The sequence below is a fragment of the Octodon degus genome, unplaced genomic scaffold (genome assembly GCF_000260255.1).
Source record: "Octodon degus isolate 3935 unplaced genomic scaffold, OctDeg1.0 scaffold00015, whole genome shotgun sequence".
Classification (NCBI taxonomy): domain Eukaryota; kingdom Metazoa; phylum Chordata; class Mammalia; order Rodentia; family Octodontidae; genus Octodon; species Octodon degus.
Genome location: NW_004524591.1, coordinates 25,197,210 through 25,211,272, shown reverse-complemented (window position 1 = coordinate 25,211,272; position 14,063 = coordinate 25,197,210). Strand labels below are relative to the sequence as shown.

General features: G+C 46.2%; 1 protein-coding gene across 1 annotated transcript in view; it reads right to left on the bottom strand.

The window, feature by feature from the left end:
• Positions 1 to 14,063, bottom strand: part of Plxna4 (plexin A4) — a 446,676-nt gene that overhangs the window by 100,415 nt on the left and 332,198 nt on the right. Inside the window, exon 5 of the mRNA XM_004626540.2 lies at positions 2,174 to 2,274. Within this exon, the coding sequence (XP_004626597.1) occupies positions 2,174 to 2,274 (101 nt within the window). The remainder of the gene's footprint in view (positions 1 to 2,173; positions 2,275 to 14,063) is intronic.

The following is a 14,063-nucleotide window of genomic DNA, read 5'->3' as shown; positions in this document are numbered from 1 at the left end:
TCTGTCTGTCTGTCTGTCTGTCTGTCTGTCTGTCTGTCTGTCTTTCCCTCTTTCCCTTCCCACAGTGAGAACTTCACACCTCAAGAACCCATTCCTCTGTTCTCTGCACTAGGCTTCCTGAGGGTTGCACTTGCTGGGGCCACTCAGTAAGTGACAGCATCACTTAGCACAGGATCTTGCCCACAGTGGAGCTTAACAACTCCATGGTCTTATTTTGCGCCACTATAACTCAGCAGTGTAGATATGCATGACATCACATCTGCAAGTCACAGGTGAGGGCACAGGGACATTGGGGTGTGTAGCACCCGGATTTGGTGACACATGCTCACAGTTCATGTCTATGGCTGCTTTCTCAGTGCTGCTCTGACCATCCAGCTGCCAGCATTCTTGTGGGTTCATGGCATGCTTTTAGAACAGACCACACTTCCCCTTAGTCTTAGTGCACCCCTCTATTAATACAGCAGGGGTAATTGAGGCCACACAAGAAGTAGGGTTTGTGACCTTCTCCTCTCATTTTGCCAAACTCAGCCATGGAAACAGGAGCCTCTGTCACTTTCTCAAAGCCTCAATGTCCTCACAACTCATGGGTCTCAATGAAATGTAGGGCCAACATCATGTTGCAGCAGAGACCAGCATAGACATGGAAACCTGCAGGTTTAAAGCATCAGAGAAGATCCAGCTCTCCCCACTGCCCTTGCATGGGGAGCACACAGAAGCAGCTGAGCCATCCTTGACCACTGTGAGGCAGTGGGTTTGGAACTCAGTCTCTTTTGGAAAGGCCTCACTGCGTGGGACAAGGAAAACTTCCCTTCTGGCCACAAAATGTCCTCCAGGGGACTCATCTTGACTTACCAGAGTCCATCTGTACTTTGGGAGGAATCTTACCAGCCTCTGAAGCATAGTGATGGGTATGCATCACTACCCTTGGTTACCAGTGACCTTGGAGTCAACTTGAATGCAGTCTTTGGTCTGCCTCTGAGTTTTGTGCATGTCAGTGTGGCTCAGTGATTCTCTGTTTTTTCCCTGCCACAAAATATCTGAAAGATTTCAGATATTGCCTTAAGGAACTCAAGTTCTCCTGGCACCTAAGAGTGTTACCAGAGATGGGGAAGGAGCCTGTTGACTTAGAGAGGATTTGTTAGAATTTAGGAGGTTTCTAACATTCAGAATTTGAGAGTATTCTTTTCTTTGGGAGGGGAGATAGAGAACCTGACTTCCTACTTTCCTATAGTTGCAAGTTATTGGCAAATGCCATTGGTCACATGGTATTAGTAGGAAAACAAAAGTCTTCTCCTTAATTTTGATGTGCATCTAATTGGAAAGTGTAGTTTCAGGTGTGATGTGATGCTACAGTTGTGTTGGAACCAAGTTTCATTGAAATGGGGTCAAACTATGGTCATCATCTCCAGGTAGCAGTACTAAGGGTCTCTGGATGCCTTCAAAATGGCTTTGGGTTCCCTGTCCTTATTTCTTGGCTGTCTGTCCTTTATGTCCTATCCTTTGGGTCATTTGCCATGCTAACACTTGTCTCTATTAGAACACCATTGGCTTTCTCAGAGTTCTAGAGAACACAATGGAGCCAGCCCAAGAGAGGGCACACTGGGTGTGTGCTAGCACTTGGGGAAGGCTTCCTTGGCCAAGTAACTCTGGGCTCAATGCACTGACAGCCACCTGATGGGTGTTCCAACAGCAGATTGAGTGTCATCAGGCAGTACACCATTGAACTGCACATCCAAGTACCAGAAAGTTCCATGGAGAAACCAGAAGGTGTGTTAAGTAGACTGCAGCTATATTACAACAGCTCTATCGCAGCACTGCAGTGATCCGTGTGAAGCTCAAGAAAAAAAAGCCCCCTACAGTTGCATCATATGGCCGCATCACCCATGAGGAAAGTCCCAGGATCTTGCTTCCTCTGGCTCTGCAAGGTGTAATTATCCAGTGCAATAAGTATGTCCTGGTCTGTCATCACCCCCATCTTGCCATTTTCATGTATTTCTTGTGAAAACCGAGCAACTTAAAGTGAAATGAGAAAGAACAAAAGAAGGGAGTTACAAAGGACACAAGGAAGGAAGAGTAAGGGAAGGAGAGAAGAGAGAACTGAGGTGAGGAAAAGGGGTGAGAGAGAGGGGCAGAAGAAAGCCCCCACAGGCAGGCACCAGGAGGCGGTACTCACGTATTGTGTAGCACACACCAGCCACAGTGGGGATCGCCAGAGCCAAGGCACTCACTGCAGCTCCGGTACTGACTGCAGGACTCCACAGGAACTCTGGTGAGCTAGGACGGCACAACAGGGAGAAAGCAGTCACAATTCTACTGGACACCCACTGGGAGAGCTGCTGCTCTAAGCACCATCATGTCACCTGAAACACTGTAGGAGCACCAAGGTGCTTAGAGGGCCAGAGCAGAGGAGGTGAGTGATCCCGTTGGAGCAGCATAGCATTCAGGGATGTGCCCCCCTGCTATGTTCTTAGAAATCTCCACAGAGTTCATATTGAGTTGTTATAAAAATACTCACTTAGTGCATTTTAAAATTTTTCCTCCCCTCCACCCCCAAATATCCCCATCACATATTTATTTGTCATCAGTGCAGGAAAGCAGAATGTTCACTCGTTCTCCATCTTTTGCTCCATTTTTGTCAAAGTGAGTTTTTTTTCCTTTTCACTAGCCATTGCATTGTCTCCACACTTTTGATGTTACAAAAGCTTTTAGCCCAGACAAGGGTTTCCTCTCCTCTCCCTCTTGCCCCTTTCATAAGTGCTTAACTCACTGCGTAAGTGTTCCTCATCTTCTCCTTCCCAAAATGTTGGCCAACTGGCTCCCAACTGGCCCTACACATGCTCATGATGGCGCGTTCACAGCGCAGCCCTGCCATTTCCCCTCCTGCCCACACCCTTTTCATGACTTGAGGCTTCCTCTCCAACCCAAAAACGTTATATTAGCTTTCACCAGCAGCTTGTTAATGTAAAATGTTAAAATGTTCCACATGACATTTTCACTTATCCCAAATGCTTCCATTTCCTGTGTGCTCTTAGACATCTTTTGAATTTCTTTGTTCTCTAATGCAACTTTGCCTTGATGTCTCTTTATGTTTCCCAGTGCTTGCTACGTAGTAGGTCCTTAATAAAGATTCTTGAGATCAAATAGAATTTTTATTTTCTTTTTATAGCCTTAGCCCCCTAGTCCTCATTTTGCCAGTTTCTGTTTTTTAAATTTCTTTTTCTCCCTTAAATCATTCTTTCCTTTTGGGATACTTTTTTTTTTTTTTTCTTTTTGGAGGACTTCCTGCCTGGTCTTTTAGCTAGAGGTAGAAGAATTTGACGAGGTTGTCACTTGCAGTTTCTCACCATTAGACATATCAGGCACAAAAGTCACCAGCAGGCCCAGAAATCTGTAAATGGGGCTGCCCTGGTTAGGCCCTCTCTGCTCACAAGCAAATGCAGAAGCTGTGTTGTCCCTGCTGTTTCATAGGACATCTGCCTCTATAAAATTATGTCCACTTGGCAGGCGCTACTTGTAACTCATGTATAGGGAATCTGGCATGAGAGCCTGCCCAATTAGTCTTGACTCTCTTTTGGAATTAATTAATAATTAATTTCAAGTCCCACATGACCTCTTTTGCCTTAGATTTCCTATTCCTTTTATGTATCTTTTAGTTCGTTAAAATAGACATTTATCCTTCTAAATGACCATTCTGCATTTTTACTTCTTCCCAGTTACCTTTTAGTTTCTTTCTCCTATTTTTACAGCTCTGCCCTTTGCCTTTCCTTGATGTCTTCTCTATGCCCTTAGAATTTTATCTTTCCATCTACCAGCACTCATGCAATCAGCCTGGGCCATGCCTGGTCCTGGCTATCTCTCTGTACTTTGCTGTCTTCATAATGAACCTCCAACATCAGCTTCTCACAAATGACTCCACTTGCTCCATATGCAGCCAGGAATTCCCCCTCTTTGTTTTGCCTCTTTAACTTCTCTCACCTTTCAGGAGTGAGCTTGCATGTGCCAGTGCACCAGGCATGTAAGTACATACCCAGTGGTTCCCAGCCCAAACGACTCAGACTCCTAGGAATTCAGGAGTGGGAACGAGGGTCACAGTTACTTTCAATATTTCCAAAACCCAGTGAAATTTAGATTGGTACTATTTTAATATTTTTATGCATGCTTATGATGTATGCCCCATATTAAAACTATGAAATATATTATTACTTCATAAACAGTTTGTTTAGTAGACACAGTCTTTCAAAACATGATGCCCTGAGGGGGAAAATAATAAAAGGGGCCATAGATGGTGAAAGTTGGAACCATAAGGACATAATAATGTTTTCATATGTTCCAGCTGCTTGTCTGGCACTCCATATTTTGCATGGGCTTAAAGAAAAAATCATGGCTTGTTCAATCAAAAGCATTTTCTTGGCCTAAACTTAATTGACATCCTCCCCAGCTTCTCCTATTGACCAGTTCTATAATCTGTCTCGGATGGAGTGTGCCCTAGCATTCCAGGGTGTACCACCTTAAGTGAAGGGCCAGCTGTTTGGTGAATTTGAAACTCTCACATTCTATATTCTAAATATGTCTTGCAAATGGTGTTTAATAATATCAAGACCCCGGGATTGTAAAGTCCTTCCTCTCGTGATTTCCAACAGCACGTTGCTTGGTTGCTTGGAAAGACTGCAGGATCCTGCTGAACTAGGTTCAAAGCCTGGCTGAGACACTTAATAGCAGTGAGACCTGTGTTCTCTGAGTCTGGTATTTCTTACCCTTAAACATGGAGAGAAGAGCTCTCCCTAACTTGGTTTCTGTAAATGCTCTCACACTTTACAAGAGACGGGTATTGTTATGGCTATCTTTGCCAACAGTGTCTTATTCATCTGTGCTGTCACTTTGAGTTCCATGTCTACCCCTGAGAACTGCTCTGAGAGTCTTCCAAGGTCGCATGAACTCCACTAGGAGTCAGACAGACTAGAAAGCCCTTTTCTTCTTTAGTGCCTTGATGGTGCCATTTTACCCTTGAATTACGGCATCTGGAGATAATTACCTGGACCTCTACAGCCCTCTACTCTTGAAGGCAAGCAGCCCAACTATTTTTTTTAATGTTCTTGCATGTTTTTGTCATCCATGCATCCCATTGTTTGCCTTACTTTCTTCTGAACTTGACCTAGGTTTTCCTCACTCTTTTTAAAGCATGAATACTAAAACTGGGAGCCGCAGGGGGACACTCCCAGGCCAAGGAGAAGAGCTATCATTATTTGGGAGTTAGATGCCTCATCCCTCCCCTTTTGAGGACCTCCCCAAGGAAGGCGAAGACAAGCAAGATCTTGCAAGTCCCTCCAGCAGGAAAAGCCTTGCTACCCTGAACCCACATCTCCTTGTGGGTAATTATGGAAGACAGTGGAACACTCCTAATACTTCAAGTCACTTTTCCAAATTGAATGTAGTCCAATCTACCATCTTGGTACAAATGTATAGTCTGATGTCCTTGGTCATCTTCCACACCTTGCTAGTACATTGCATAGGGGATCAGATGGCTTCTGAGCCACCTCACCACTATGACTCTTTCTTTCCTCAAATATCTAGACTCTCTGCCCACATGCTACACCAAACAAAGCTGTCTCTCCATCCCCCACCTGGGCTCCTCTCCTGACCCTGGAACACAAACCACTCCAGATGCAGAGCCACACGATTAATTAAAACCACCCCATGCTGATTAAAGTCTTAAACCACAGTGCCAGGCATGCTAATTAACTGAGTGAGGGAATTCAGACCACAGGCAGAGGTGAAAAAAGAAAGTCAAGGCACAGGGGGCGGGAGGCAGAGTTCTGTTTAGAGAATAAATCAGATGACAAAGTGACCTAAGCTATCATCATAATAAATGGTCTCAGAGACCACAAAAGATTGAGGTCTGTTCCCTGGTCACTGGTGTCTAGGAGACACACTGATTGATATGGCTACAATATCTTTATCGCTTCTGGGGACAGGAGTCCCACCACTACTGGGGACCTCCATAAGCACCTCCACCGAGCTGGGGGTAATGTGGCTCCTTGGCATAGGAGTTAGAGTGAGGTATGAATGTGGTTCTCTTGGCACACTGTCCTGGTTTTGTGCAGAAATTTAGGCAGTATGGCAGTTCTTTAAAAAGTTAAACACCGATTATCCCATGGTCCATTAATTTCACTTCTGGATGTAACTCAAGAGAACTACAAGTAGGGTCTGAAAAACACATCTGTGTACACATGTTTGTAGCAGAGTCACTCAGCGGAATCAGTAGCCAGAAGGTAGAAAAAACTCAGATGTCCATCAACATAAAAAAGATAAATAAAATATAGCATATACATACAGTCTGGAATATTAGTCAGCCTTAAAAAGGAAAGAAACGCTGGATGAATCTTGAGAACATAAAGTTAAGTGAAACAGGCCAGACACAGAAGGACAAATGCATGTTTCCACTGGTATGTGGGTCTGTGGAGTAGCCAGGTTCATAAAGAAAAAGTAGAATCGTGATTGCCAGTGTTTGGAATGAGGGAGAAATGCATTGTTTAGCAGGTACAGAATTTCAGCTTGGGGAGATAAAAACAAGTTCAGGAGATGGACGGTGGTGAATGAATTCACCACCACAAAACACTTAGAAAGAGTGTTATTAAAATTTTCCTACAATTAGAAATTTTGTTTCAAAAGCAGTCTTTTGAATGGGTTTTCACAAGGAAGCTCCTCTTCTCCATGGCCAATAGATGTAAAAATACTTGCTCTTGGCTCATCTTCCTGGGTGGGTGTGGAGCAGCCTTGTTGGTACACTAAAGCGTTCATGTTGATGAAATATTCTGAGATACTTCCGTGAGGAGTTAACCATCACTATGCTTCTCAATTTAATCTCAAATGGACAAAAGTTTTGGGTTGAATATCTCCTATTATATATTGTTATGCAAATGGCTGTTATTTTCAAGGTATGGAGGTCTACTTATTGGTTGGAAAAATAATGCCATATCCTTGCTCCAAAGAGAAGGTTTTTTTTTCCTTGTTCCCCCTCCAAAAGGCAGAAAAGTGAGGCTCATAATTCAAATAATTCATGTGTTTAGAAAATAATCCTGCTCTTCTTTGCCCCTGCTTTGGCATTTTCATCTCCACTGTGGTCATGGGCCCTTTTCCACCCCTAATATCTCTCCCCTTAGACTTCCTTTCTCAGCGTCATGCTGATTTTCAGTCTTTTTGCTGCTGCCAAGCTGTTACAGTTCACACTGAGAATTCCCCCAAGACCCTCACACACTCACATGGGGGTGCTAAGCTGACTTGACCCTTAGGAGGTAGAGTCTGGTCAGGGGATGCGGGTTGCTCAGAGTGTCACTTGAAGGGGTTTATCCACCTTCCTGGCTCCTGGCTTTACCCTCTGCTTCCTGACTACCATGATGTGATCAGCTTTTCTCTGCTCAAGCCTGTGTAGCATGCCTTCCTGCCTTGGAGCCAGGTGACTATGGACTGAAACCTCTAAGAACCATGAGCCAAAATTAGATTTTTGAACTGTGGAGGTTGAGTACTGTATCTCACCTATGATGAAAGTGACTAAGATACAAGGTAATCATTCTTAAATAACATAGTTTGGCCTGGATTTGAATTATTGCAAACGAGATCATCCATCCTTTACTTTTTTAAACAGGATCACCTCCACCACCATTGTCACCATCACCTTTTGACCTGTCCAGCCCATGACCAAGGGTCATAAATTTACAAAACAGTGGCCTAGGATAAAAAGGCAGTGGACAACGGATGACACAGAAAAAAAAAAAAAAAAAAAAAGCCCATGCAGGACTTCAACTTCTGGCCTTAGCTTATATAAGCTTCTGCACTTGGTGAGCTAAGCCCATGTCCTGGGGGGCTCAGGGGCCTGGGTGTGGTCGTGGCAGGTGGAGGAATTGTCGCCAGGAGGCCTGGTCCCTGCCTGGTTGCCCTGCTTCTATAAGACACTCGCCTCTGGAAATAGGGCCCCCCTCTGCCTGTTGCTGCTCACATTCCGAAGAGTACCTGCCGTTCTGCTGATTACATTCAGCAATGCTCTGTAGATGTGACGCGCAGGGTCTGTGTGTGTCTCTCATTTGTTTAAGCATTTGACATCCTGGTCGAAATGTGAGTTATTGCTCCATCCCGACTTTATAATTGGATGCTAATGCTGTAGTGGCTACATGGAGCCTGATGGTTGGAGTTAATTTAAATGTCCAAAAGGCTTCTTAAGTACCCAATTTCCTTCAAAATTGTCAAAAAAGAAAGGAAAAAAAGAAGCAAGATGACCCATTAAGCAACTCCAAGATGCTGCGGGGAAGCTGTCAAGCTGCACAAGCACGGCACTAGGTGCTGTCCCTCGTGTTGTCTTGCCACCTCCTGTTTCTAAGGGAGAGTTGGTTTGAGAGGAGTTTGTCTCTTTCTAGGGAGTATTACTTCAGTAATGCACACACATCTCAGTGGGCTGGTTGTGGGGAGGCACTCACAGCCTCTCCACGGGCTTTTCTTCCTCTGGTGGCCTCTGTCTTTCCAGGATTCGCTTCTGCTGACTTGGGGCCATACAAGGATGTCATAAAGCCTCTTCCTCCCCTCATTGGGCTCAGAGCTCCTCACTGCCCTGGCTGAGCAGCAGCTCAGAGAGCTGAGTTTATTTGAAGTCACTCCAGGTGCCTGGAACCTTCCACTTACATGCTCTTTGCTCAGAGGTGGCAGATCTTTCTGAAAGCAGCAAGGTAGTAAGGAACTCAGAGTCCAGGAGGCTAGCTACAGGCTTTACAGATGGTTTGATAAGTTGCAATTCAAAAAGCAGCCTTTTGTATACTTACCCCTGCTAAGGCCTCCTGGAGAATAGGGAGGCATGGCATATTTCTGTACCCCTTGACTGTGAGTGTAGCCTGACTTGGGCAAGGGGAAGGGAGAAAGCACAAGGCAATAACTCCTTGAGATGTGCTTCCGTGTTTGCCTTCCTTTGCTTCTGTCGTTGCCTCAAGAGGAGCTTCCTTAGGTAACTCCTTCTGCTTTCGTTTGGGCCCAAAATCATTTACAAGGAGCAAGACTCAGTTGAACTCACAGCCCAGAAACAAGTCCAGAGGTTCAGCTTGGGGAAGAACTTTGCAACTTAATTTGGCCCAGACTGCTCTCGTATAATTGTTCTGCAAAGCCATGATCATGAGAATGAATGGCTCCTGCATACTTTTGAATTTTGCATTGGTGTTTTCAACAATTCCATTGCGGCAATAGCTGGCTGACACACAGGAGCTAGAAAGAGAATCACAGCAGGGCACATGGGGCTTGTGAGAGTCCAAGGGGGAGAGGTCAAATGGAAGGGAGATGAGATTGCAGTGTGTGGCTTCCTTCCTCCTGCCATCCCCGCCATCCCTGCCAATGGCTTGCAGACATTGAGGCCGGATGGAGCAGCTCTGTGTGCACAGATTCTTCATAGCTAGGTCCAGCGTGACCAATGGACATTCTCATGCTCTCTTAATTCTATGACTATGGATGCAATTGGCAGATCTCAGAAAGGACCGGGGCCAGAGCAAAGTACCAGAAAGGACTCAGGAAAGAGCAGGCATCTCTCTGGAAGCCCAGATGCTCTTGGTTCTGCTGTCCAGATCCCTCGGCTGCCCCAGTGTCAGGAAATGATTTGATCTATTTGGCAACAATAAGACTTTCTCAAGAATAATTTGCCTCGGGCTTTGCATTTCTGCTTGTGCACGGCCCAGGCGCTAATCCAGCAGGACTGCATTTGACGGAAGACTGATGCACAAGCTTAAGGGCAGTATCCTGGCTACTACCACTGTCTCCACCTGCCTGTAGGTAAGAGGTCTGGGGTCAAGGTCTTCCATTCCTAGAAAAGCAAGGACCGTGTCCTTAGATGAGGAACTCGGGGAATGGGAGGACTGAGGTTCCAGGCTCCAATCATTTTTGGACATATTCGTGACCTTGGACAAATTGTTCACTCTCATTATGCCTCAGTTGATTTTCAAATAGGGGGTACCTTGCCTGCCTTGCTCTGCTTTAGATAATTGATCACAAAATACAAATACAAATGGCCCAGGAAGCTTCCTGCAAATGAAAAGTAGCAGATGTTGTCGAGGGCTGCAATTTGCTGCTATTAATAAGTATAAATGCCTAATAGGAAGCCAGTTTGCTCTGGGAACTCGGACAGCCAAGGAGCAAGCGCCGACGCCGGAATCAGCAACATATGTTGCTCCTCATTAGCAAGCGGCAGTAGCTGGGAAGCTGGGCGAGGAGTCCTCGGCACGTTTTCTGCAGAGCCTCGAGAAATCACCCCATCCTCACGCCTCTTAGTGTGGGCTGCGATGCAGCGGCACACACGACTGTTATTAGTCATCCCCCTCACCGAGAGAGAGTGCAAAACCTGTCCCTGCCGCACAGATGGAGAGGCCATGGCCCAGAGAGGCTGAGCAGCTTGCTCGATCGAGGTCATGAAGCGGGGTGGTGGCCAAGGAAACTGAAAAGAAGTGAGGACTGCGGTCTACCGTTGGCCCGTTGGCCACGCCTGGCACCCTTTGCTTAGTCTAGAGGGCTCAGATAATCTGGTCCTGCCACTGAGCTGAGCTGGACCCGTCACTGCTTTCCTCCTCCAGGAAGATCTCTGACTCTTTCAGACATGGCTGAGGAGGAACAAGAAGTATGAAAAACTTTTCTTTACATGACCGGTGAGACGCAGAGATCTGAGAGAAAGATGGGCTTGCATCTGAATCCTGCATCTGCCCCTTCCTGTGAGCTCACTTCACCTCACTGAGCCTCTTCTCCCTGACTCTGCCCCCAAGAGCTTTGCTTGCAGATTAATTGTGATGGCGTACATGGATGCATTCATGTGGTGCTGCTAACAAGCTTTTGCCAGGGTTCTAGCATCTCTGCCGGAGGAGTCACTTCTCTTCCCCTCAGACCTAGTATCTGGCTCACACGGGCAATCACAGGCATGAGAGAGTGCCTTCTTGCATGCCAGAGCAATGCATGAGTGAATGACTGAATGACTGAATGAATGAGCGAGCGAGTGAATGAATGAAGTTGGTCCTTGTTAAGCTTCCTCATATTCCAAGAGCTCTGTATAGATAACTGATCCAAAATCTTGGCCCTACCATAAAACTTATCACTTCTGGATTATTATCATAAACCCATCCATGGTATAGAGGTCAAAATGTTTCCACCTGTCTGGACTACCATAGTCACATCACTCTACAGACTCCACGGTTGAGGGTGTAGCTCAGTGCTAGAGAGTTTGCCTAGCAAGCATGAGGCCCTGGGCTCCACTTCCAGAGGAGAAACACAGAAGACACAACAGGCTCAGGGGACCTGACCTCCTGGGCTAAGGCCTTGCAAGGTGGCCTTTACCCTGTATCTGTTCACCCTTAGCACTTGTTGGAGGAGAAGGCAGCCATGCACGTGTCTGACCAGAGAGCAGCTCTGCCAACTCACAGGTGAAATAGATCCTAGGGTGGGAAAGGGTTCCAGCATTTACAGAGTTAATGAAATGAAAGGGGTGTTAGAGACAAGCTAGCTCCGATTCCCTGTTTTTCTGTGGCTGCAGGGATTTGTCCAAGGCCACACAGCTACCAACATTATTGTTCTGACATCCAATCCCTAGTTACAACTCCTGATCAAGGTGCTTGTTCTTGACCCAGTCTTAAGTTCAGGGCTGAAGGAAAAGGCAGATCCTGGGGCCCACACCTAGGTGGGGGATGAGAAGACCATTCCCACCCCAGTCCCCACAGGCAGGAAGGGGCTTTTGTCCTGGGGATCAAAGTGTTGCTCCTGCTCCAATCATCTTTCACAGAGTGACATAGACAAAGACAATGGCCCATCTGAGCTATGACTGGGGACTTGCTGGCCTGAGTTTCCCAAGCTCAGCCTGCTCAACAGGGGCCTTTGTTCCAGTAGCCAAGAAAGGGAGGGAGGGGGTGGGACTGGCAGGGTAGGCGACACCTAACTCCAGGCCCAGCAGGCAGCTGAGCCAAGCTGGTCCCAGGCATATGCCCAGCCCGCTGGCTGCTGGCTCTGGCTCTTTGCAGGAGCTAGAGAGTGGGCAAGGCAGGCATTCCTTCTTCCCTCCATCTGACTTTTTCTGTCAAGGGCACTGCTTCCCACTGTCCCCAGGAATGGTGTGGCTGTTCAAACCAAGAAGGAGCTCGTGATGGTGAGCAGCACCTCGGGGCGTGTACCCAGACACACATGGCATTTGCACACACCTGTGTGCTCCAGGGTTGAGGATGTGTGCAAACAAACACGCCTTTCTGCCCAGACATCCCTCTCTGAGTGCACAGCTCTTTTAGACAGAAGACGAAAGTCTTCCTTCCAAGAGGAATCTGACCATGGGAAAAGTCACTGTGCCCAAAGGCATGGAAACTGATTGTCTTCAGGGGAACCCTTCCAAGTGCAATCTGCATAGGGACTCTCAGAAAGCCAGGTGCAGCTGGCTTTAGGAGGTCACAGAGATGACAGATACCCCATGAAGCCCAGCTCCTCTTCTTCTCCCTTCATCCCCTGCCTTAAGGTACCCATCTCACCTTCCAGCACTCACTCAAGGGATGAGGCCAGACTGCTGCTGGGGGGTAGGGGAGCATAAGGGGCACCTGCTGTCCGGTCATCTTTGTCACACACGGAAAATGTATCTTGATCACGAAGCTAGGTTGCTTTCAGGGCATTTTCTATTAATTTTTCAAATATGAAAGGACAGAAGTTAAAGTAGCAACATTCTGAAAGACTCAGCTGTAGATGGCCACAGCCTTTTTTTTTTCTTTTTTTGTGATACCGGGGATTGAACTCAGAACCTTGCGCTTCCCAGGCAAGTGCTTATTCTACTGAGCTATCTCCTTGGCCCAGGCACAGTCTTTTTGAAGAGGAACTTGGCAGTTATTACTGCAACCTAAAATGATCCAGTAGGTCTGCCTTTTGTGTTCTTCACTGTAGAAACACCAGCACTGGGGCACTGGGGCACAGGTGCACAGCTGTGAGTATTCACTGAGGCTTTGTATGAGCTAATGACCATTTGGAAATAACCTAAGTGTCCATCCATAGGGGATGGTTAAATCATGGAACACTCATATTCTGAAATAATATGTGTCTGCATCTGTGACATGGACAGATGTCCTTGATCCATATTTGAGTTTAGAAGGCACATTTCAGAAAAGTATAAGGCTGCATTTTACTTTGAAAAAAACAATGACATAGTTCTATATTCAATAGGCATTTTTGTGCAGAGGAGAATAACTTTGGAGACATAGTAAAACTGTTAACAGTGATGTATTCTGGAGAGGTTGAATTTTTAGACAGGATATAATTTAAATGATTTTTTACTTGGAAAATTAAAATAATTTTAAAAGATGCTTTAGCCTTTAGCTGTTTAAACCAATTTATTTAACTAGTCAACTTAACTTTTATTTTAGGATTGAAGATTTGATTTCATTTAAAAAAATATTCATCTGATTTCTCGCATTTTAGTATGAAGAGGGTTAATGGCTAGTCAATTTCTCCTCCTTTGTCCAGTTGGGCTCCTTGTGTGCCTAATGGGAGTAATAAAGATGCTTGTCTGCTGAGGGGGGGCAGTTAAAGCCTGTTGTGAATGCTCAATAATTTCCATCTTTGCCTGCCTCCACATGGAACAGGGAGGATAGTCAGAGAGCCTAAAGATGCTCTGCTAGTCGTCACATTTTCTAGGCTTCAGAGGAGACTGCGTTGGGCTCCCCACCTCTTCCAGGAGCTACCCCATCAGACTGTCCTGGGGTAAGAAGGTCACCATCATGAACTCCCTGCTGGAGCCAGCAGGGGTGTGGGAGATGTGACTCATCCAGGCTACATCACGCAGCTGAGCAATGTGATCAGCATCAGACTCAGGCTCAGAACCAACCCCTTCTTCCAAACGGAGAACTGGCTGTCAGAGCTTCAGATGATGGACTCAGAGAGGTCAGAAATAATTGTTGGCCAGGGACAGGGTGGGAGGAGGTATCCCTTGCTGGCTCATGGAACCCATTCTTAGAGGACATGTGTGGGGTGGCCAGGAGGAGGCCTGGATCTCAATTACTCTTCTCTGGCCACTCGAGCCTTAGTTGTCCTAA